Source organism: Montipora foliosa, chromosome 5 (genome assembly GCF_036669935.1).
Source record: "Montipora foliosa isolate CH-2021 chromosome 5, ASM3666993v2, whole genome shotgun sequence".
Classification (NCBI taxonomy): domain Eukaryota; kingdom Metazoa; phylum Cnidaria; class Anthozoa; order Scleractinia; family Acroporidae; genus Montipora; species Montipora foliosa.
The window spans coordinates 47,176,071-47,198,570 of NC_090873.1; the positions used below are offsets into that span (position 1 = coordinate 47,176,071).

Sequence of the window (22,500 nt, forward strand, 5' to 3'; positions counted from 1 at the left end):
GACTAAAATGAGAGAAGTAGAAGGAAACGAGAGGAAAACGGGTCTAGAAGTGTCTTATCGGTCACCCCTCTATGGAAACAGCCACATCCCCCTTGGTCCTCAAACAGTGCCTGTCCTCCATAACAGGGACACCCTACCCACTACCAACTTTATGATGTTTTCTTTTCTGTTGTTCTTACCTGCCCACATAATCGACACTAGCACGTGCTGTCAATGACTTCATGTCAGCCGGTGTGGTTTGTCTACCGAGTATACGGTAAAAATAGAGTGTGAACTGTAAACAAAGAATGGCCGGTGTTTTCAATGTCATTCAACATTTTAACTACACTGCACATAATCTCTCAAATAAGATGTAACATTTCTGTCTGATCAGCTGTATCAGTATGGGTTTCAAAGTGGTTCAACTCAGTAATGTTAGCCATCCAAAATACTCATACAGATTTCCGGCTCGTGTTTTATCTAGGGCTTCTCAATGGCACAAGAAATACTGTACAGCTAAGAGCCAACAAGTTTGCACAGCAGTCTTCTGTTTTCGAAGCACTTTTTTTTACTAATACATTTGTTTTCCAAGTGCACTAGTTAAAACCAAATTTGTTTTCATTCCACTTAACAGCTCTGTAAGTGACATTGCATATTTAATTAAGAGGTATGTCAACCTTGAGCGAATTTTCTGGTGGTTGATCTTAATTAAAGTTGTAAATGGTTTGAACCCAGGAGTCATATCATTAAGTAAAGTACGATCGTCCGGGTGAGTGTAGTCCTGAGAAGGACTGTTTGAGATGACATTGACTGACGTTTCGACAACCTGAGCAGAAGTCATCTTCAGAGTCAAGTGATTTGTGTAACGTCCGTAGATACTATAAGAACTCCGGTCGTAGATGTCATTGGTCAACTTATTCGTGATGTTATTGGTCGACTGTCATCACGAATAAGTTGACCAATGACATCTACGACCGGAGTTCTTATAGTATCTACTGACGTTACACAAATCACTTGACTCTGAAGATGACTTCCGCTCAGGTTGTCGAAACGTCAGTCAATGTCATCTCAAACAGTCCTTCTCAGGACTACACTCACCCGGACGATCGTACTTTACTTAATGACTTAATTAAAGTATGTCACGATGTCACTGAAATGTCGTTATTTTTGTTTATACTTAAAAGCTCGCCCTCTTTGGTGGTATTTAATGTGAAGATTGATGCGGCCACATGAATTCTATTCATAGAAACTAAACAGCCCCCCAAAATGAATCACCTTAGAAACAACAGCATCCTGCAACTTGCCAAGCCACTGATAAAGAAAGGGTGCTTCAACGTGTTTTTTAGAAGTGCTACCAAACAGCGACTTCTTTAATGTAAGTGATGCACCAAGCTGAAATGGAAAGGGATTTTGTTTAAAATATGTCAAGTAAACAAGCCTAGTTCACTAGAGTTCATGTTAAGCTAATGGCACATACAGACAGTCTCGGGTTGTTTGTATTCATTATGAAAAGGCATTTTGGTAGATTAGGTTGAAATGACTGAAAAACTGGAGATGGCAACTGCCTCCATGTTTGCATGATTTTTTCAATCTGCTTGAGAATAAACAGAACCCTTGATCAAATAATCCTATCATGATAATAATTGTTGTGAACCTATGACTCTATAATTACCAGGGCGCAGCTGAGACTTCAGGGGCTTTAAGGCCACTAAACTATGGTGGGGTGACAATGGTTTTCGCAATGACAAAGGGTGACAACTTACACCATTGTGCATGCATGGCTTCCCTAATGGAAAACTCCACTTCCTTTCTGGACAGGTGACTAACCTCTTACTAAGGGCCGTACTGGGGAATATTGGCGCAGGTTGTGGCAGTACTGACAGAATGCTGCAAGGTCCGTACAAAAATGACCAAGGGCCAATACTCCTCAGTATGGTCACGAGAAAGTGAGGTTAGTAACTTGTTTATTGTATGGCATCATTTCTTTGAGTGATCGGACACTTCTACAGTTGGTGAATGTTTGTAATCTTTGTCTTCTATCAGTGAACTTTAAACGGTAACCTCTTACAATGTACAGTAAAACTAAATTCCACTTGCTATAATTGTACTGTTGTGGTGAAAATGTTAAATTCCGCTTTTTAAAAACTTTTTGTTTCGCTCAACTTGAATTTCCCGGAAAGAGAAAAAAATACAGAAATGGACCATTTCCATGGTCATTAATGACCTGTTACAACCCGACCAAAAACCAACCAATCAGATTGCTCCATTTTGACTGAGGATTGTTTGTGGCAATGCCATAATTATAATAAAATCTGGGAATACCACATGCTGTGTATCTTTTTGAGTCAGGTTGGTGTTGTGGTCATTATACCCACGTCCTCCACCTGTGGGCTAAGTTTCAGTCAATCGCAACCTCACTCATGGGTTTTTCTCTGGGTACTTTGGTTTCAATGGACTCCCAGCTACTAGTAATCGTGTCTGACGGTGACGCTGTGCTCTGAGATCATACACGGAACATATAGTGGTTGCCAGAGGTACCTCATATGTGGTTTGGCTTGATCTTGTCACGTTACACTCTTTGCAATTCAGTCCCTTAGACTGTAAAGATGAGTGATTTGCAGGGCCAGTTGCCAGTTTGTTTGTTTGTTTGGGACCACAATATGAGTCATAAGTAACATAATTATCAGTACCTTAAATTATCCAGTGGTTCCCCTGCAAGATATTCTTACCTCCCCTGAGGGAAAGACATGACACCATGAGGACAGTTTGACATGGCTTTCATGAAGGTGAAGAAGTGAGGGAAGGAACTTCCATTCAGCCATGTCACATTGGGCTTTCAACAAGTTGCTCAGAATGTCAACTTCATAACTAATGAAATAAATAAATCATGGTCAATTTTGTGATTAAACAGGCTCTTCACTACTGTTGTTCAGAGATGTTTGCCTTCAATTTGCTCAAAAGTGGCCTAATGACCAAACTGTCAAGCCTTCTTGTAAATTAAATGTGAGCATTCAGTACAGTATTTAATGGCCAGCATCTTTTTTCACAAAAATTTCATTTACTAGGTGTACAAAACTTAAAAAGATATAAAATGTGGAATTGGAAACATCAAAACATTGTAAAATTCCCTGCTGGCAGAGGTCTATTTTCTTTTTGCATTCACTTGGCTGATGAGTACAGCAAAAGAGACCTCTGTCATTGGTTGAAACTCACTGCCGCACACAACATTAGACTCTTCAAACCACATGCCATTCCCCATGATGTGTTTGCTGACTGTGACTTGAGCACACTGTGTTCTGTGTTTTATTTATTTATTTATTTATTACAATTTAATGGCATATTTACAAAAAAAAAAAAGTTAAAAAAGAGAAAAAAAAAGGCCGTAAGGATAATTTGTCAAAGAGTTGCATGACCCCATATAAAAACAAATCACCTCATAAAAATTACACAAATTACAATAAACTCACTGAAAGATGTAATAATATTTACAATTTTGTTACAAATTTAATAACACTAGCTTTAAACTTGTCAACATTGCATGCCAAACAGACCTCAAGAGGCAAACTGTTCCATTCATCCACAATCCTGTAAAAGTACGGTAACTGTTTTTAAGTACTAGGAATTTGTCCTGGCATATTTCTTTTTTAACGATTTAGTATCAAAAAATAAATGTCTCAGTAAGTAACGGTCCTCTTGGCTATAAAAATCTAAGAATTGAGAAAAGTCAACACCTAAATGGCCATTGAGAGCCTTAAACAAGAAGGTAACATCAACAACGAAACGTCTTTGCTCAAGAGTTAACAGATTGAGTTTACGTAGACGGACATCGTATGGTTCATTTGATTTACAGTAATTCCACAGTTAAGTGACAATTCAGTCAATAAGTTACTAACTGCTGCGCATGCTCAACACAGTGAGTTTTGACCCATAGCAGAGGTCTCTTTTCCTGTACTTGGCAGCCCAGCAAATGCAAAAGAAAAATAGGCAGAGACAGAGTAGGGATATTCTTTCTTGTCAGGGCTGTCAATAGGTTTTGAGTAACATGTTTAAATTTATACATTAGATTCAAACAACCTAATTGTTGCCTACTGGTCCATTACATGGATTTCAACTACTATCGATTTTATAGGCTTGACATATTCTCTTTTACTCATTTTTATGGGGTGTTGATGTTTCTTGTATTGTGTTGAGTTAGTAAGAGGCTCTGCCAGGGTAAATTCCGACAAGCGACATGGCCTAAAAAGCAGCGATAGCACTTAAAGTGAAATCGTGAAAAAAAACACCCTTTTGTTAAATATCCCACAGCAACGTGAAACATTGACAAAACACTGACATGAGACCTTTTCAAAATTCAGACAATTGACAAGCGACAAACGACACGGGATCCCCCCCCCCCTCCCTGCCCCGGCAGGGCCTCTTGTTACTGTGAGACCTTGCAATGATAATAATTATTGGTAAAACAGACCTGAAACTTGATTTGATTGAATCCAAAATTGGATGGTGAAAGCCTTTGTTATGTCTGCAAATTTACATGAAATTGTTATACTTAGCAGCCTATAATCTGAGAAACATGACACACAGAAAAAAAGCAATCTCAAGCAGACTGTTCGTTTGAAATGCCAACATACCGGTACATCACTCGTCACTTAAACTGTTGGTGCTCAGGTTATCTTTCGTATTTAGGTCAGTGTTTGATGTTTGACATCATTCATGGTTATTTGCTATTTTTCTCTCGCATTCATATTTATAGCCATAATTTTCTATTAGTTGTAGGTAAATTAGTTTTTCTGTTTATTCCCTTTTTTTGGTTTGAACCACATCTCACAGTCATTTTTACACCAAGTTAGCGTCACCATTGGCTATAATTATAAAATAATTAAGGAGAGTATGCACACTTTCATTGGTCAATAGCTGTGTTTAGATGGAAACATGGCTGTGACATCACACGAATTTTGATTGGTTATGTATTGTCAGACACGCGTTTTGATTGGTTGGTAAGAAATATGAGCATGAGTCAAGAAAACAGATGTTTTAATCAAGAAGTAAAAAAAACCCAGCTTTTTCCTTCATTTGTTGAATTATCTTTGAGAAATATTTTGTAAAAACAATAGAGGACTTTTATTTGTCTACAAATACACTTGGCATGGAAATGACGTGTGACGGGTGTGCATTTTTGTCTTTCAACTTGAAGATTGACTTCATCTTGCAATGTTTGCCACATGATGAATAAGTTGAACCTCCATTTGGTGTACGTGTTAAGTTTCTTTAAGAAGTTTCTACTTTCCACTTCATTTGTGTTGCGGAAAGGAAAACAAATTCCGATTTTAGGTCTTTCATCAAACCAGTGGACCCGAATTATTGTGAAAGACAAAATGCTCCGCTTTGATTTACATGTGTTCATTGGTAGTTCTCAGCTATAGTTCTACACGTGGCATTTGGGCCACAAAGATCACAATGAAGTTATTTATCATACCTTCTGCAAATCTCATCAATCATATTTGACAAATCCGCACAATTAACATTGGATGATGAACTCATTGTTGCCATTGCTTCATAACTGAGAGGGTTCAATGTTAAGGGTAATGCATTTTACTTCACTTCAATAACTGCAAGTTATACTTTTAATAATTTATGGTCTCTTTTAAGCTCCTTTAACGAGAAAAAAAGATAAATTATGCGATACATGCACCTAAGCATGTCTACAGCAAAAGTTTATTAGCGCAACCTTAACCCATTCGCACCAAGCGCCCGCAATCAACAAGTAAAATAGTCTGGTATTCGAGACAGACTGAGAGTCAAAAATCTATAAGCTGGCCTCTCTCTCAGGAGGGATAGTGTTTAAGGGGACCTAGTTTTTCAGTGTACCTGAAAGTTGTTAATATTATTATGCAAATGAGTGTAAATTATCTTGACTAGAGGCAGTGAATTTAATAACAAATTATGATGTGGACAATATTAATTATTGTCAGTGATGTATGGTACTGTGTTGCTTTCAAAACCAAAACCAAAAAGTTTCTTCACTCTGGTTTTGTGCACACAGATCATTATGAATTTTTGGCCCTATTTATAACTAAAGGGAAAAAATGAACCACACATCCTGATCTTCATTGAACCCTTTTTGAGAAAAAATTATTGTACAGTCATATAATTTTCCTTGAACTGCTGTAAAGAGTTTTTGCGCTCATACTTGACAGCTCTGCTTTGTCCTGGGAATCTTTGAGTTGTGCTCTTAAAACTATTAAACTTGGACCTGATATAATATTATAAAACCTACCGTTGTAACAATTAATTTTATTGACCACATCGTCCACTGGTTAAATTTGCCTGCAGATACTTGAGAATCAAATCCAGCTCCGATCATCCCCTGGATACGACTTTGGTGATCCTAACACACGCCACCGAGAATACCCAACTGCTCCCATCTTACCCTTTAATTAAAGTTCATTTTCAAAAATAATAATTCATTCTAACAGCTATTTCTATATGGCACCAAAGGCTGCAAGCTTTAAAATTAATACTACTGTATATAAAAATAACTTTCGTTGAATAACATGAAAAGATACAAGTTGATTAACTCTTGTCTGGCTTGCACAAATTGACATAAGTGTCTGCACAGTTCAGCCATTAAACTTCCTTCTACTGGGGATCCAAAAGCTGCAGTGGTGTGTACTGTTTCCTCTATTCTTTTCAATTCTGTTGTAAGAGACTTGAAACTGTCTCGTACAGACTGTGAAAAGGACAAACACATCCTTCTCAATGTAACGAATGCTGTTGCATGCACTATTAGTATTGGATACTTAATCCTTGGCACATACTCCGTAACGAAAGTTACTATATGACTAGTGGTTCTGGCCGATATAATATGTGCTGTGATAGGCTGAGAGCAGCTACATGTAAGCGCCTAGGGCATTATTCTCCCGTAACGCCAATGGGTTGATTATGGATTATGCAAATTAGTTTTTTCTTCTTTAGAACTGTTAGAACTGTTAGCCATACAATAAACAACTTAATAATCTCGACCGTTCGGTCGTTACAGGAAAATCTCAAACCTTGGCCTAGCTATATTAACCTTTGCTATTGCTCGGTCAATATGGCAAGGTCTTAGTTTGAGATTTTGCTGTACCAACCTCACTCTCAGTTATTAAGTAGTTAGGAACATGCAGTTACACATGACCTAACCTCACAAGAACCCCAAATGCACATCTGTCAGAGATGACAAAATAATTATGAAAGAGAGACTGCTTGTTACTGACATAAAGAGCATGCATTCCAAAACATGCATTTCTGGACATGTCAAGTGAAAGGCTTGCATAGAAACCACCTGCACATGCACCATGCTAAAACTTCCTTCAATCAAGTAACACCTACATGTACCTGTACGGTACAGGAGGCAGACAGTGTGGCCCAGTGGGTAGGGCGCTTGCCTTGAGATCTGGGAATCTCGGGTTAAAGACACTTTCTGACCACTTGTTGAATATGTTCCTGGTAGTCCCTGGTTCAACTTCTCAGCTGCGCTTGTAAATAGCCAACTGGTTTGCCTCAAGCCAGTTGGGATTCTTAACAGTTGTTGTTGAATTTTTCTGTTCTGTCGGGATTGTGTTTCATTGGCCCTGAAAAGCCCTTATGGGGAGTGGTCAATTAAGTATGTATGTATGAATGTATTGTGTGAACTTCCTGTTCAACCTTTCTCCCTCAAATTCCCTCTCTTATGCATGGCACATCTTAACATGCAAACTTGTCTGCCATTAAAACTTGACATTTCACAAAATTAATAGGTATCTTTCAATTTTCATGACTTACATTTTGTATTAACTCACTTGCCAACATCAGTAAATGATATTTTAGAATAAAAATAGATGTTAATGCTGGTAAGCAAATACTGGGCAGAGTCTGGGAGGAGGACACAACTTCCCATCACATGGCTCGTATATTCAATCCTACCATGTAAGCCTTCTCGGTTTGACATTTTCAAAGCTCACTTTGTCTCTTTTCTATTCAGCAATATAATCCCTTCCTTCCCCCTCGTTTTGCTTGAAATCTGGTTCTTTTGTTTTTTTTTTCCTTACAAGCTTATTGCACATAACCTACCTGTACTTTAATAAAATATGGGCGAGGAACTGCTGCCTCTAAGACTTAAGTACATGTAAGACTTTCTTAAAGTGACTGACACTTAGCTACATTGAAAAAGCTACTTGGAAGGTCTAGTCACAACATACATAAGAAAATTAAGAAATAAAATCAATTACTATAGATAATATTAAATACATAAAAACTATTAAAATCTAAAAGCATATATTAAATATAGATCCAAAACCTATAACTAAAACAATTCTAGGCGTGTAGATATAACAGCTGGCAAGGTCAATCTTAAGTGTACTCTTCTTTAAAAACGTTTATAGTTACTTATTCGCCTGTATCTGTTTGGTAGTGCGTTCCATAGCCTGGCTCCCCGATATATCGCCGCTTGAGAAAGGGCTGATTGTCAGCTGAATTTTGGCTGTCAATCGAAGTGACTGAGAAGAGCACAAATTATTCTTTACAAAGTTTAAAAGTTATTCGATGTGTTACCAAAAACAATGAATATCTGTTAGTATACGGAATTATCACTAGAACTTATCAATATTGAAAATCAAATAAAAGCATGTTTTCTCTTTCCCCATATTCACCATCTTGAAGAATGCCAGGTGTTGCAAGACACTGCAACCAATCTTGCTACCAGGTCCCTTTGATGCTCAAAGCACAAACTTACTACCTCAATACAACCTTCAACCGGATGAATTTACTTTCAGCTACCGGTACATCTCTGAATTTTAAACCATACTTTTGGCAATGTCAGAATTTCATCTCCTCATAGATTATGATGACTTTCTCTTTGTTTAATAGGCCTGTGGCACCCCTTCAGCCCTGTACCAAAGCCTTCTTGGGGAGGGGGCATATTGCTACTTCGCTGGATTAGGTTAACTTGGCCCAAGGACATTATGCCAGCAACTAATAATGCCACCTTGCAATACAGGCATGAGGCACCCCCTCGTCTCGGTGCTAAGGCCCCTTGTATGGTGGTCCATATGGGCTGTGGGTATTATCAGATTCTGTGCCCTGCCAATACAATTTCTCTTCCCCTCGTTACACCCAAGATTGTGTCTTTTGTCTTTAACTGCCCACCAAAGCATTGATAATTTATTTATTACAGCTACACATGTTAGGAAATCAAGAAAGTCAAAGGATCATTAAAATTAATTAAATCAATATCCTCATCTCGTACTTTGACATAAGACTTACATCTTTTCGCAAGAATTTTTTTGCAATGAATGGCAAAGAGAAGTACATTTTTTCTGCTAATGCCAAGTGAGATAAAGCTACCATCAGTAGTGACCATGGAGTGCTGGATACCAGTGGTAGCCGTTTGGCTTCCTTCTCTTTTTCCTGAAAGAAAAGTAACAAAAGTTCAGAACTGTATGCGGGTTACAGTTTCTTTTGTTGTTTTATTCTTTGCAAAAACTTGGTACTAACATGATTGTGTTAGCTCTTCATCCACACTACATTTTACATTTTGGAAAGAAATGCTTAGTAATTTGTCCCAGTGATTGAAAAAAGCTGGGTCTTTCTGCAGGTACGGAAAGCATTGTGTTTTTGGTAACCAGGGATTAGTCCTTAGTTGGAGTTGTTTGGTTTCTTGTCTTGTTTCCTTTTGTTTACGTAATTTCTGGGCTCCGGTACCTGCAGAAGCTGCCAGAAGCTGCACTAGTTGTCACCCAATTCCGAGGAGCAAGAATAAATGGCTTAGCTTATTTTTTGAGAAAAAGGGGGAAAGGAAGAGGAAGAGAGGGGGAGAGAAGGGGAAAGGGCAGGGAGGGGAGGGAGGGAAGTCTGCTGGTAATTCAAATATCTTTTTCCGTTGGGGCTATTATTTAACTTCTTCGAAGCATCATACTAATGGAGAGAGAATACGAAACAGCGTTGCCTTTGGTGGGAATGGTGATACAAATCGAAGGAAATGAAGACCACTGTTGATGATTTTTCACGAAGAAAGGAACTCACCACTTGGTCCTTTGCTTTATCAAAAGCAAATTGACTGAGTGTATGAAAAAATGACTCGAGCAAAGCTTGCTCTCTTGAGATAGGAGGCTGGTTTGGAGATGGGCTGCTACTTCTACTCCCTGCCGGCAACAAATCACAAGAAATACTGTAAATTAATGAAATGAACTTCTTAACAATTCAATTTACTTTTGGTTTACCTTTCTCCATCTTTGTCAGCTAACGATTTTAAAATCTACACTATCTCAAAGCCAATTTTAATATTTTTTATTACTCCTACTCTACTCTCGGTATCCGCCATTTTGAATTGCAACGGTTGAGAAATCCTGGTAACGAGTTTGAGTCCATTCCCCGCGCGATCTGGACAAATCACATGAGTTACTGTTTTATTCGTGTTTTTCTTCTACTGTACAGCCATATTTTAAAGGTAAGGGTTTTATTCATCACGTATTTTACAAAAATCGTCGACACGTGATTATATTTTATACATTTCATTTAGTTTGTCTGGAAAAAATTCCGATACACGTCCATGCCAATGACCTCAATCTTCTACTGTTAGCTTTAAGCTATTATTTTTTTAAAGTAGATCTTGTTTTGTCCTTAGGCTTACTTATTATTTTGTATTTTTTCACCATCCCGTTTGTGAATGGTCTTTTGGGAAGATATCGTTGATGTCACCCATTGTAATTAATGTGATGATGATGATGATGATGAACTTTATTCATGCGTCGATGTATTTAGCTGACGCTAATTGGGGACACAACATAAAGATAAAATAAATAATGAATACTATGATAACTAATAAATAAGAAATAAGCTATAAATTATACATACATTTACAATATGCTAAAATAATCAAAATAATTCTAACAACATGGGCACACCTTAGGAGGTACAAATTACGCACGCGGGGCAATTGTTGCCATTTATCAGTTCAGTAAGATCCTTACATCTAATATGAAACTTAAACTTAGATAGGCTAGCTGCTCGTTTCAGTGATGTTTTTATCTAGCTTGTTCCATAAAAAGGGTCCAAGATATCTAAGAGAGTGTTTACCATACAATACAGAATTAAATCTAGAACAGAGACTCATTGGCTGTCAAAACAAAGGGGTTTTTGTTCCTGTGGTTGGCACATTTGAATAACAAAAGCAATGTTTGTAAACAGATACAGTATCTTCCTTATTTAAGCCAGTTGTTGTATCACCATCTGGCATCAAGGTTACAAATACAGTATAGGGAAGATAAAGTTGACGTTACCTATTGTCATTAATGTGCCAACCAGAGCCTCATTGGTTGTCGAAGCAAAGGGTCTTTTGTTTCTGTGCTTTGCACATTTTAATAACAATTTAACAGGTAATTTATCTTCCCTATAAGGATCCAAGGGTGGCCAAATTGAACCCCAATGTCTTTGTTTGTGCTTGTAGCGGTAGTTTACATGTACTTTAACATGTTTTGCAAAACGAGCGTACAGAAGGCTTGTGTAATGATGATTGCAGCACTGGTGTTGTTTTTGTTCTTTTTGTTGTTCTTATTATTTTTTAAGTATTATTGAACGAATGAGAGAAAGAGAACTCCTCTTACTTAGCTTGACATTTCAGCAATTCTTACTGAAAGACACCTGCAATGGGATTTAAACCATGAATTTTTCAGGTCTCTCTAATTGACAATAATTGCTTACAATAATATTATTATTGTCCATCTATTAAAGTGCGAGGATCACTTCTCTCATTCATCTATAACCTGCAATTCAGCATACATTCATTTTCATTCCATTCTTTTATTCATTTGTTATTATTATGATTATTATTATGATTATTATTATTATTCCATTCATCATCAACATCATCGTCATCATCATTATTATTAGTAGTAGTAGTAGTATTATTATTATTATACAAAGAATAAAGTAATAGACTCGACACACGTAAAGCTGACTGGCCTATAAATCTAAAGAGAAGCAACCTTGGCTACACATTAGATATTGTGCTGGTCATTGTTGGGTGCCTGGGATTAGAAATCTCAGTGGCAGCAAGGTGGCAGCAAGGTGTTAATAAAAGCGCACTTTGGATGAAGTAGAGGTGCAAAAAAAAAAAAAAGGTGGCATGATGCAGTGATGCATTCAGAAAGGTGGAACTATGTACAAGAAGGCATTCAGGTGATACAACTGAAATATGGGAGTTGTGCAAACAAAAGCCCAAATCGCTATCACTTAATATTGGCTATTTATCTAGGTATTTTTTTCTACAATTACAATGAAAAGCACTTTTTTCCTAGAGGTGGCACTTCATTTCAGGTTGTATGTGATATATAATCTCCTATGATAACTGCTCCTTGTTTTTTGTGTAGTTGTTAAAGGATGTCGAAAATGCAGAGTCTTACAGATATGGCATCAAATAAAGAAGAGGAACCAACCCTATCTACAGGTATGGTCATAAATTTCCATCTGAAAATTTTAAGAAAATGTACTTTTTTTGTTTTTAAGTCTCAATCAGTTGTATTTCATCTCCTTTGTTTTCAGCTCCTGTGATGCCATTTGGTAGGTTATCAGTTGAAAGCGAGGAAGTTAGGAAACATACTGTTAACTGGCAGTCCTATGTTCAGTACGTTAAATTCCTCTTTATGTTTCAAATGTTAGAGATTTTTTTGCAAATATGCACAATGCAGGTATTAATAATACATGTATTATTATAAATTGTATGGTGTGCATGTACATAATAATTATTATGATAAAACTTGAAATAATTAAAATATTTCAGGCGACATATATGAAAAAACCTGAAGCCACAACAACTTGTTTTGTTATGCTTACAGAAGTCAAATGATAAATCAAGAAGATTATTCCATGATTGCTGACTATGACTGTATGGGAGTTGAAGAAAGAGGAAAAATTATTGAAACAAAGGGAGAACAGGTAATGAAACCCATATCATAAAGAGAATTCAAACAGCATACATTTTATTAGAAAACAGAACTTTTTTTCCTTTGACCTGAATGGTGGTGATTGTAGTCATGTAGGGGTGAGTTCAGTTACCTCCCAGTGACCATTACATGATTTGGTAAACAAACAGTTATCTGAAGGTTCTGTTTGTTCTTATTTTTCCTTGCCTTGAGAGGGTTTCTATCATGCTATATGTACTCTGATATTGCAACACACTTGTGATGGTGGTGGTGTAATGTGCCTGTGAGAACAATGGAATGTTGTTCTTTCCAATAAAAGGACTAATAAAAACTTTTATCTGCTCAATTGGGAGATATTTCAATTGAATTGTATATACATGTAACCTTTATCGGTTTGAAGGTTGCTGATGAAGGTTGAGCTGTCAACCAAAACATTTTTTCAATTAAGTGAACTTTTTAAAGTTTTTATGTAACGTTCCAAGTTTTTTTGTATTGGAAAGATAGTGTATCTGGAACATGGTATGAGTGTTTTTGCTTGGCAATGTGGGTGAAGGGACAAGTGAAAAGGAAATCGGAGTCTCAATTACACTGTAGAAATCACACCTAGTGTATGACTTTTATGACACTGGTTTGATGCTATGAAACTTTGGTTTCCTTTCCACTTGTACCTTTATCCACTTCCAACCAACTTTCACATGATAATAATCATGCCTGTCACAGGTACATACATGTAATAATACATCACCACCATCCACAGTTGCACCTTCTTATTGAATTACATGTACATGACATTGCCTGCAACCCTAACAGAATGGAGGGTGGAGCACTTTGTTTCTAAGAACCTACATGTAGATAAACAACCTACTGAGGCTCAAGGAATTTGGGTAGCTCAATGTGTAGAGAATCAGGCTGGGGTTAATGAGATCATAGGTTTGAATCCTTTGTGAGACTGATTTTTAGATGTATGTTTCAGTTTCTTTTTCCTGTTGCCAATCAACTATGTAGGGTTAGCCATTGAAATAATATGGAAATACTTCTGTATAAATGATTCTGATTGCTGTGAGTCAGAAGTTTTTGCATGAAACTACATGTACAGTAGGGTTAGGGTCCTTGATGTGAAGGTTCATTTTTGTTATTTTCTTGTCAGTTTGCAAAGAGCTGCCTGTCACTACTGGCGCGGCTTGTACGGGACCAGACAAACCGATATATACTTGTTTTGATTGACGATGTGATCACTGTAAGTATAATTTCATCAGGTTTCACAAGTTCGGTTTATTTATTAATTAATTTTTATTACTAGTGCAATGGGGAAAACCATGAACACCTGAAATATGTCAGGAATGTTAACTCTGTCCAATCACGTGTCCAAAATCCACTTGCTAATCTGCAAAGTGTTAAATGTTTGCGGGGGGGGCAAGAATTGCATCGGCTTTACTAAGATTTTCTGGGTAATTGCTTTTAATTATTCTAGACAGTGAAACAAAATATGGTAATGTCCTTAAATTCAAGTAATAACAGTTATCAGTTTGCGGTTTTGGCGTGTGAAGACCTCAAACCTTATTGGCTTAAAATTAATAAACATTCCTGACATATTTTATTACTAGCAAAGGGTGCAACAGGGAAAAACATGAACACCTGAAATATGTCAGGAATGTTATTTCTGTCCAATCAGGTGTCCAAAATTCACTTGCTAATCTGCAAAGTGTTAAAGAGGGGGACATTGGTTTGTATAAGAACCTGCCAAACCGAAGAAAAAGTCATCCAAAACTGCGAAACCGCAAAAAATTCGGCCAAAACCAAAAACTGCATACAAAACCGTCAAAAAACCGATACAATGGTGACAAGTGCGGCATACAGAGGAAACTGCGCTAGCACTTTACATTGGTTTTTATAAAAGTGTTTGTGAATGTCATGGCCTTATCTAAAGCCTTCATATCTTTTAGTATCTGCTAAAATCATAGGCTTTATTTCTGCCACTTTCTCGAGCCCGGACTTTGTGGGCTCATTTTCCGTAAAGCAGCTGGTAATGGAGCCAAGTTAACTTAGGAGAATTTGCACACAAGTCCTCTCTAAAATTTCAATATTTTGCAATCGCAAAAAGCTATAGCTCTGGAAAACTCCAATAAAACTCTCTAATTGAACATTTCTATTTGATAACTAAGACCTGACAGTTTGGAGATTCGAATGGAATGTTTAATCTTGGTCTAAAACATGCGATTGCATTGAGGAAGCTAACCAGTACTGTTTGTTCCTTGTTTTACATGGCAGCAGGAATTTGCTCAAAGGTTAAATGACCTAATAAACAATCGAATATTGAACCTCACTGTTTTCGGGGGGGGGGGGGGGGGGGGTGGGGGGTTGGGGGATGGCGAGGGATGCTCGTCGGAAATTTTACATTAAACCCTTAAAGGAGACCAATGTGGGCATGCCCCAGGCATTTTCTGACCCCTAAAAGATACCATACCAGCGACTTTTAATGATGGCAAAGACATTATCATCTAATACTTTCACCTGCATGAAGAAATATAAAATTGTAAATATACACTTTTACATTTCGTCGCGCTCAACCCTAAGGAGATTTTCACGGCTACATATGATTGTGTTTTGCCCAAAACACATTAAGTGAGACCAAAATCTGAAATTTACACCCCTAAGCGAGACGACGAGCATCCCTCCCCTTTTTATATGGGAGTCTTCCCCCCTCCTTCTGGGCACCGCCCTTCCACATTCCTTCCATACTGACTTCGTCACTACATTTATCAAATTCTTGCTGGCCTTTATCAGAGTCACTAGCTTCTTACTCATTTCATGCTCATTCAGATCTTCATGGGGTCCTTCATCTTCATCCACTCTGCACCAACTCAGTCGGCATTCGACACGCGTGATCCTCTACCGTGACACTTAGTTTGTCACGCATTCCTCTCAATAACTTTGGCGTTTCGCGGCTATAGAGTGTTTTCATGTGACGTCTCCGGGAATTGAGCTCTACTATCATTTAAACGTTTTCGTTTGTTTCGGAGGAAAAACAAGGTTACTGATCATGTGAGTGAAAACAGGCATCTTGTACCCTATGGGACCTTACATTTTATTTATCAGGCCCTAGTACAACGTCATTTCAACTACTGCAATATTGTTTGGTGAAACTGTGGAGTAACTTTGCAGGACAAACTGCAAAAACTACAAAACAGAGCTAGAGCAGCCTGTGTCTTGACCTACTCGAACTACGATGCTCATGTCAACAATTGATTTGAACTCTTAAGATGGAAATCCCTAGTCTCTCAAAGGCAAATTGAAAGAGCAACAATGGTATTTAAGTCCCTACAGGGCCTAGCACCTGCGTATCTCTGCTCGAAAATTGTCCATTGCGATTCTGATTATTGTTTGAGAGACTCTGTGAATAAGGTAAATGTTCCGCAACCGCGCACAAACTACTACAAAAAACAGCTTTAGCTATTTAGTTTGCGCATGTCACGCACACGTCATGCATCGCAGACCACGAGGGTTAACACTGTGGCATCGAGCCAGTGTTTGATACTCGCTCGGGCAAAGGGCCGCTTGTGGCATCATGGGATAGCTGTGGACCCAGGTCTTCTCGGAAATGTCACGCAATGACGTGACAGTGCGAATAGACAATCAGTTTGAGAACTTTGCAGTTTGAGTACGTTTACCTGATCTAAATTTCACTAATGTAGCTTTTTTATTGCTGACAGTTGTAAGCTAAAATCGTCTTAAAATAACGCATGCTTCTAAATCTCGAAAACGAACACGGTGAACCCCCCATTTTTCTTGCCTTTTTGCTAAAAGTAGATCATTTCCTTTCTGCGAGGCAAGTTTTAAAAAAATCTGTACGTGGGGACATTTTGGGCACGAACGTCCTTAAGTTAATTTTTACAGAAATTATTTAAATATTAACCTTTCATCTTTTGCAAACAATTTTCTTTTCAGGAAGACAAAAGCAGGGTTTCAATTTTCCATGAGTTTGGGAAAAAGTATGTAAAAAAAAGACACTTTATCATTTTATCATGCAGTACCTGTCCCAATCAAACATTCTGTTGTACAGTACAGCTCAGTAACTGAAGTGTAAATTTTTGGCATAAATTAAGGACAAATGTGTTTTTAAACACATTTGTTAAAAATGTGCAAAATCAATCAATTTCAGCAACAAAATTGCCATAAGGAGACAATGAAATTATTTAAGCAGCAATAGACAAATAAATATGTGCAGTGAATGCCTCTGGTTCACATACGGAAATTTCATTGGAAAGTAAATCGTTCAATATACATATAGGAACAAGTGATGATTTCGTGAAACGTAACTGACCATTTGGTGGACTCACAATGAAGACAATGCTTGTTATGTGCATGTATAGTGTACATGTATATTCTCTTAGACAGAAAAATATAAAAACCCATTAATAACAGCTTCTGTTGTAACAGTGGGATATTGTTTTACCAAAAACTTTAAAAGAAGACATTGACACAGAGAAAATAAATCTCACTGGTACCCAATGTACATTAAGGTGTTGGTTATAGAATACATCCTTTACATACAGTACTGGAAACTTTCATTTTTTTTATGGAACTCTTTTGTCATATTTGTGGTTATTTGTGGTTTACATACTGTACCATTTTCATTTTGCCAGAGCCAACTTAATGTCTGGGCAGCTTTTTTGAAGCTTCTCAACCGACAGGATCAATTTATTGTACACCAGGTAATGGAGCGAGATAATTAAATTGCAATAACAATGATGTCTGCAGTTGCATTGTTATTGATACCAATCACTAACCTGTCCATTTCTCGTGCTTTTTATCATGTGCAGTACAAGGATTTCCATTTTAATTTAAACTCATTGTCAATCAATGAACTTGGGAACTGGTGCATTTAATAGTTAAAAGTTAGCTGGAAGGGGTCTGTTGTGATCTAGTGGAACCCGCAAATGGGAAACACCCCAAAGCAGATGCTGACTGGCTCTGTCACTCAGGAACATGATCCAGGGGAAAAAACACTTAATACCTGACCAGATACTTACATGTACCTTCATGACCAAGTAGCTTTGGGATGGGAAGGGTAGGGCTCAATGAATCCTCAATGATTCGCAAGAGTGTGCCTCAGTCAAAGATAAGTAAAGATTGCACGGCCATACACAAGCAAGCCCTGCTGGATTCTGGGGCGCCTCCAAAATAAAGGCATGCCAATTTGGCATGAAAAGGCGGCATGCCACAATAGCTTGAGATTTGCATTTACGTGTAGCCTCATTGGCAAAGTAATTAATCAGACAAAACCCAAGTTAATAAGTATACATGATTAATGTAAACTGGGGAATTTGAGTACAGTATCTGTTTGAGAGAGCTCAGCTGTTTTTCAACCCCTTATAAATATAGAAGCGTTAAGTTAGGCTTGGCTAAATAATTAAACCTGTTCGTCCAACATCATGTTTGCTACAATGTAAACACAATTTTGGGAAAACTAATACATCATCAAATAATTGGATGTTGAATGAAAGTAGTACAAAAGTACAAAACATTGCAAGCATGGAAAGTCATTAAAATACAAATCTTAACTACCACATGGCTTAAAATTACAGGTATTGTCGTTAAGAATGGACAAGCTTCATATGAGACGTCATTTTAAAACCTGAAAAACAAACACTACCTATTATGATAATCCATATAAAAAATAATAATCTGCGTTGAATATTTATTTTAGTGAGGGATTGCAAAATTATTAACCCTATGGTTACCTATATATATTGCCCCAAATTAAAGTAAATTGAATTTATTCAGATGAAAGAAAATCAAATGTTGGTTTTTGATGAGTGGAGAAAAATGAAAATAAAAATGAAACCAGAGGTAATAGTTTTATGAAATGATTTTTTTCAGACAGCCATTATTATAGCGAAGCTAGCTTCTTGGGGTAAAGTTTCTTTACCTGAAAACGACTTGAACTACTTTATGTCCTGGATAAAAAACAGCCTTGGGAATTTTGTAAGTATTTGAAAGATAATTTTCGTATTGATTGGCATTCTAATGTTTTTGTGATATTTGTGTGAAGTCAAGGTCATGTTATGTGCAATACCATGTGAGAGTAATAAGGTTATTTTGCTTCAAAGAATCTTGCAAGATTCAAGAGTTACATGTACATGTACAGCTTTGGTTTTCATGTGATACTTCCTTTTGTACTTCTCACTTCTGTGGCCAGATTTGTTTTCTTTCCTTGGTGTTAAAACATTCATGGCATGTTTCATAATACATTTGGAAATTTATGAAGAAGCAAGAAGTGAGATCTTCCTTCTGATCGATCAATTGTTCTTTTGTAAACTTTAAGAGAAATTTAAGAGAAAACTGTGAATTGTGCTTGCATGTATTACCATTTTCCAACAACAAACTGGTCTTTTCCCCTCTTTTGCATCCCCTATTAACTTTTGTACAATCATGTATCTACCCTTGCAGAGGGAAGCTACTGTAGGTAAAAGTATTCCCCTCAACATACAGTCATGTGATTATATTTTCCTCCCTTTTAGTGACCTAGAATACAAGCAGCTCCTGTTTTGCCCAGTCAGGCTAGCGCTAAACAATAAAACAGCATGCTGACATGTACTTCTTTTTCCTATGTTGTTGACCTGCCATTCCTTGAATGCCTGATTTCTCTACTTAAGTCACATTCAATGAAAGGGAGTTATGGGTGGCTGTATATCCTAGTCCATGTCATCATCCCTTTTCCTCATTCAGTTCCTTACAACTAAATTTCCGCCCTACGGCATTTTTTGGTTGTAAAAATAAGGCTAATATTGTTTTGCGCATTTTTTTAAATTGCTTTTTTAGGGCAGTGGTTACCAACATAGTGTGGCTCAGTGTCTTCAGTTGTTGCTGAGGCATGACTGCTATAGACAAGTCTTCTTCAAACTGGATGGCATTCAAAGGTGTGCTTTCAAAATGTATATGTTGTGCACAGGGTTCGTACAGGTCGTGGAAAACCTGGAAAGTCATGGAATTTTATTTAAGAAGTTCATTTTCCAGGCCAGGCATTTTAGTGGTTGGAGTAATCACTTACTGTATTAATTTTGCAGTGTGTAGCTTAAAACAACCGTTTTCTTGGTTATTGGGTTAAGAATATTGGTTCGTAGTTTTTGGAAGTACATGTAAAGCAGGTAGTATTGAAAATGAAGCACCCTAAGGACAAAATCCAGGTCCCAGTGGCAAGTTTTCTTAGAAATCCCAATGCAGTGGGATAATTTCATTTTAGAGCATCTAATTGTTGCAAGAAGCAGTTAATGATAAGTCTTAAAACGAAACATGAGATTACTGGAGAACACAGGCAATAACTAAGACAGTGTGAACTATAATTTGTAGCTGCATGGTATTGCTCACCCAAGAGTCTGCCGAAAAAGGGCTGCTATTACCTGGCACATGAAAGCACTCTGAATGGTGCAGTCTCCTGTTTCTCTACGTTACCTTCAGAGTCACTGCCATCATCATCATTACTAAATTCATCAACATAAGTATCCTCACCTTCGCCAAAGGTCTTGCAAATTGGTAGGGTACGTTCAAGGACGCTTCAGTTCCTACCATGTCACATTGCCCAATACCTCATTTGAGCTTCTTCTTTTCGAGTGATTGCATTGATTGCAGTGGCTGTACATGTAGGGCTAGTGAAGCTGTATTTATAGAGATAGGGATGTTGTCAGTAGGTAGGGAGCTTTGTGGTTCAAAAACAATTCTGTTAGCTTCAGGAAGGTCCTCACCCTCACAAGGCAGTGGCCAGGTGCACAAGAAGACCGCATGAAATATTTGATATGAGGAATTTTGATCTGAACTAATGCCTGATAACCTCTGATAATGCAAATTCCATTCACACCAAGGACTCTTATCTTCCATTCCCAGTAACAAAATCCCAGTTGCCAGTGATCAATGCCAGCTCCCATTTGACCTTTCTGTGACCCTCATTTAACACAACACAGCGACCAGTGGTTTTCTTGCACATGGTTTCAATAACATTACCACTTTTGCTATTTATTTTGGTAGTAGCCAAAATGTGGGGCTGTGGTCAGGGTGTCTGTTTCCAATTTTTTTTTATCCAATTTTTGTCGTTATAATCAGTCTTATACTGTTATTTTTGAATGATTGGGATCTGTCCTTCATTTATGGTGGAAATTAGTCAAAAAAATTAACGAACCTACGAAAGCTACGAAAGCTCTTAACTATAAAGAACATTTTTTTCTAAATCTGACTTTGTTTTTGTGTTTTTAAAATCAAAGTTACCTAGAAGGTACGGGGGTACAGATGTGTGAAGGAAGGGAAGGGTACATATACAATAGAGGCACTGGTGGAGATCAGGGAAGGGTAGGAGAAGTAGTATGGAGAAAAAGAATGGCTTGTTCTTTTTGAGATCGCCCCAAAAACCAAGCCCTTGTTCTTTCAACTACACCCCCGAAAAAGGAAAATCCCTTTTTTAGACAGTTACGGTAATAAACATAAAATAGCAGTTACAAAAATTTAAACTGGTTTAAAAAAAATCTAACCAAAAGCAAAATTAAACCGCAACATATACACTGTACATGTGTTTTTATATCATGTATGTAGCAGTCACTTTGTCAACAAACTTTTCCACTTTACTTACAAATAGTTTTTCCACTTTTTGGGATCCTTTAAAACAGCAATTTTGAAGGAGAGAGTTCAAACAAAAGAATAAGTTTTAGACAAGTGCAGAGAGTTATTGAGGCCAGAAAGGTCTTCTTGAGATGATTGACATTTTAACTTCTGCATAAATTGAAGTCCTCAACCATGTCTCCCACCTTTGCAGTAATTACTTGTATTATTGATTGTGGGCTGAGTTTCATTTGATCTTGAGCAGCTTGACTCTGAAGATTTTCCCATGGTTTCTTGGATTTTCCTTTCCCATTTAAGTCTACATATAATTATTATACATGTAACTCTACATGCAGTGCCATTTCTCACTTAAAGTCTCGCTCTGTTGTGTTGTTGCTTGCCTTGTTTCACCAAATAAAAAGAACACCAGAAAAAAAATTATTATCAGCATTGACTCTAACTTACATGTAGGAATTTGAACTTACATGTAATAAAAAGAACCTATAATTTTATTATTCTTACCCAGTATTTCAAACCAAAAGCTGGGTTATCTGACCGTGCAATGTAGAAAAAGAATTGTTAAAATTAATGAATATTATTAAAGCAACTGGAAGAAGAGTGGTGGTCACATGTAAATTCAGGGCTAATAAAGAAATATTTAGTTAGCTTCTTAGGGCACATTTTCCTCAGATACAATTTTCATGGTATGTAATTATTTGTATTCACAAGAATTTCGTTTTTGCTTTGCAGTGTTGTTGCAGCACTGCTTGTGCCAAATATTGGCTTTCAGCTTCAGTATCAGCTGATTTTTGTGTTGTGGCTGTTGTCATTTGATCCAAGAATTGCTGAAAGGATGATCGGGTAAATCTTGAATTAAATTTTTTGTTTTTTGGTTTGTTTGTTTTTTTTTTTTGGTTGGGGGGGGGGGGGGGATTTAGATTAATATCCTGTTTCACCTTCCAAACTATACAATAATAGTAACCTTGCCTGAATAAATGAC

The 22,500-nt window shown here is 37.2% G+C and overlaps 2 protein-coding genes across 2 annotated transcripts in view; one reads left to right on the forward strand and one right to left on the reverse strand.

Annotated features, from left to right (window-relative positions):
- LOC138004507 (KICSTOR subunit 2-like) overlaps positions 1-10,325 on the reverse strand; it is a 20,572-nt gene extending 10,247 nt beyond the window's left edge. The window contains exons 1-9 of the mRNA XM_068851040.1: positions 10,215-10,325; positions 10,018-10,136; positions 9,259-9,402; positions 6,543-6,706; positions 5,453-5,536; positions 4,445-4,498; positions 2,709-2,847; positions 1,255-1,371; positions 180-274 (exon numbers count right to left, since the gene is read on the reverse strand). Of these exons, the coding sequence (XP_068707141.1) occupies positions 180-274; positions 1,255-1,371; positions 2,709-2,847; positions 4,445-4,498; positions 5,453-5,536; positions 6,543-6,706; positions 9,259-9,402; positions 10,018-10,136; positions 10,215-10,224 (926 nt within the window). The 5' untranslated portion in view covers positions 10,225-10,325. The remainder of the gene's footprint in view (positions 1-179; positions 275-1,254; positions 1,372-2,708; positions 2,848-4,444; positions 4,499-5,452; positions 5,537-6,542; positions 6,707-9,258; positions 9,403-10,017; positions 10,137-10,214) is intronic.
- Positions 10,326-10,366: 41 nt separating this feature from the next.
- LOC138004511 (V-type proton ATPase subunit H-like) overlaps positions 10,367-22,500 on the forward strand; it is a 22,884-nt gene continuing 10,750 nt past the window's right edge. The window contains exons 1-10 of the mRNA XM_068851043.1: positions 10,367-10,441; positions 12,363-12,439; positions 12,535-12,616; positions 12,828-12,927; positions 14,062-14,151; positions 16,860-16,907; positions 17,558-17,626; positions 18,795-18,899; positions 19,737-19,834; positions 22,251-22,361. Coding sequence (XP_068707144.1) covers positions 12,373-12,439; positions 12,535-12,616; positions 12,828-12,927; positions 14,062-14,151; positions 16,860-16,907; positions 17,558-17,626; positions 18,795-18,899; positions 19,737-19,834; positions 22,251-22,361 — 770 coding nt within the window. The 5' untranslated portion in view covers positions 10,367-10,441; positions 12,363-12,372. The remainder of the gene's footprint in view (positions 10,442-12,362; positions 12,440-12,534; positions 12,617-12,827; positions 12,928-14,061; positions 14,152-16,859; positions 16,908-17,557; positions 17,627-18,794; positions 18,900-19,736; positions 19,835-22,250; positions 22,362-22,500) is intronic.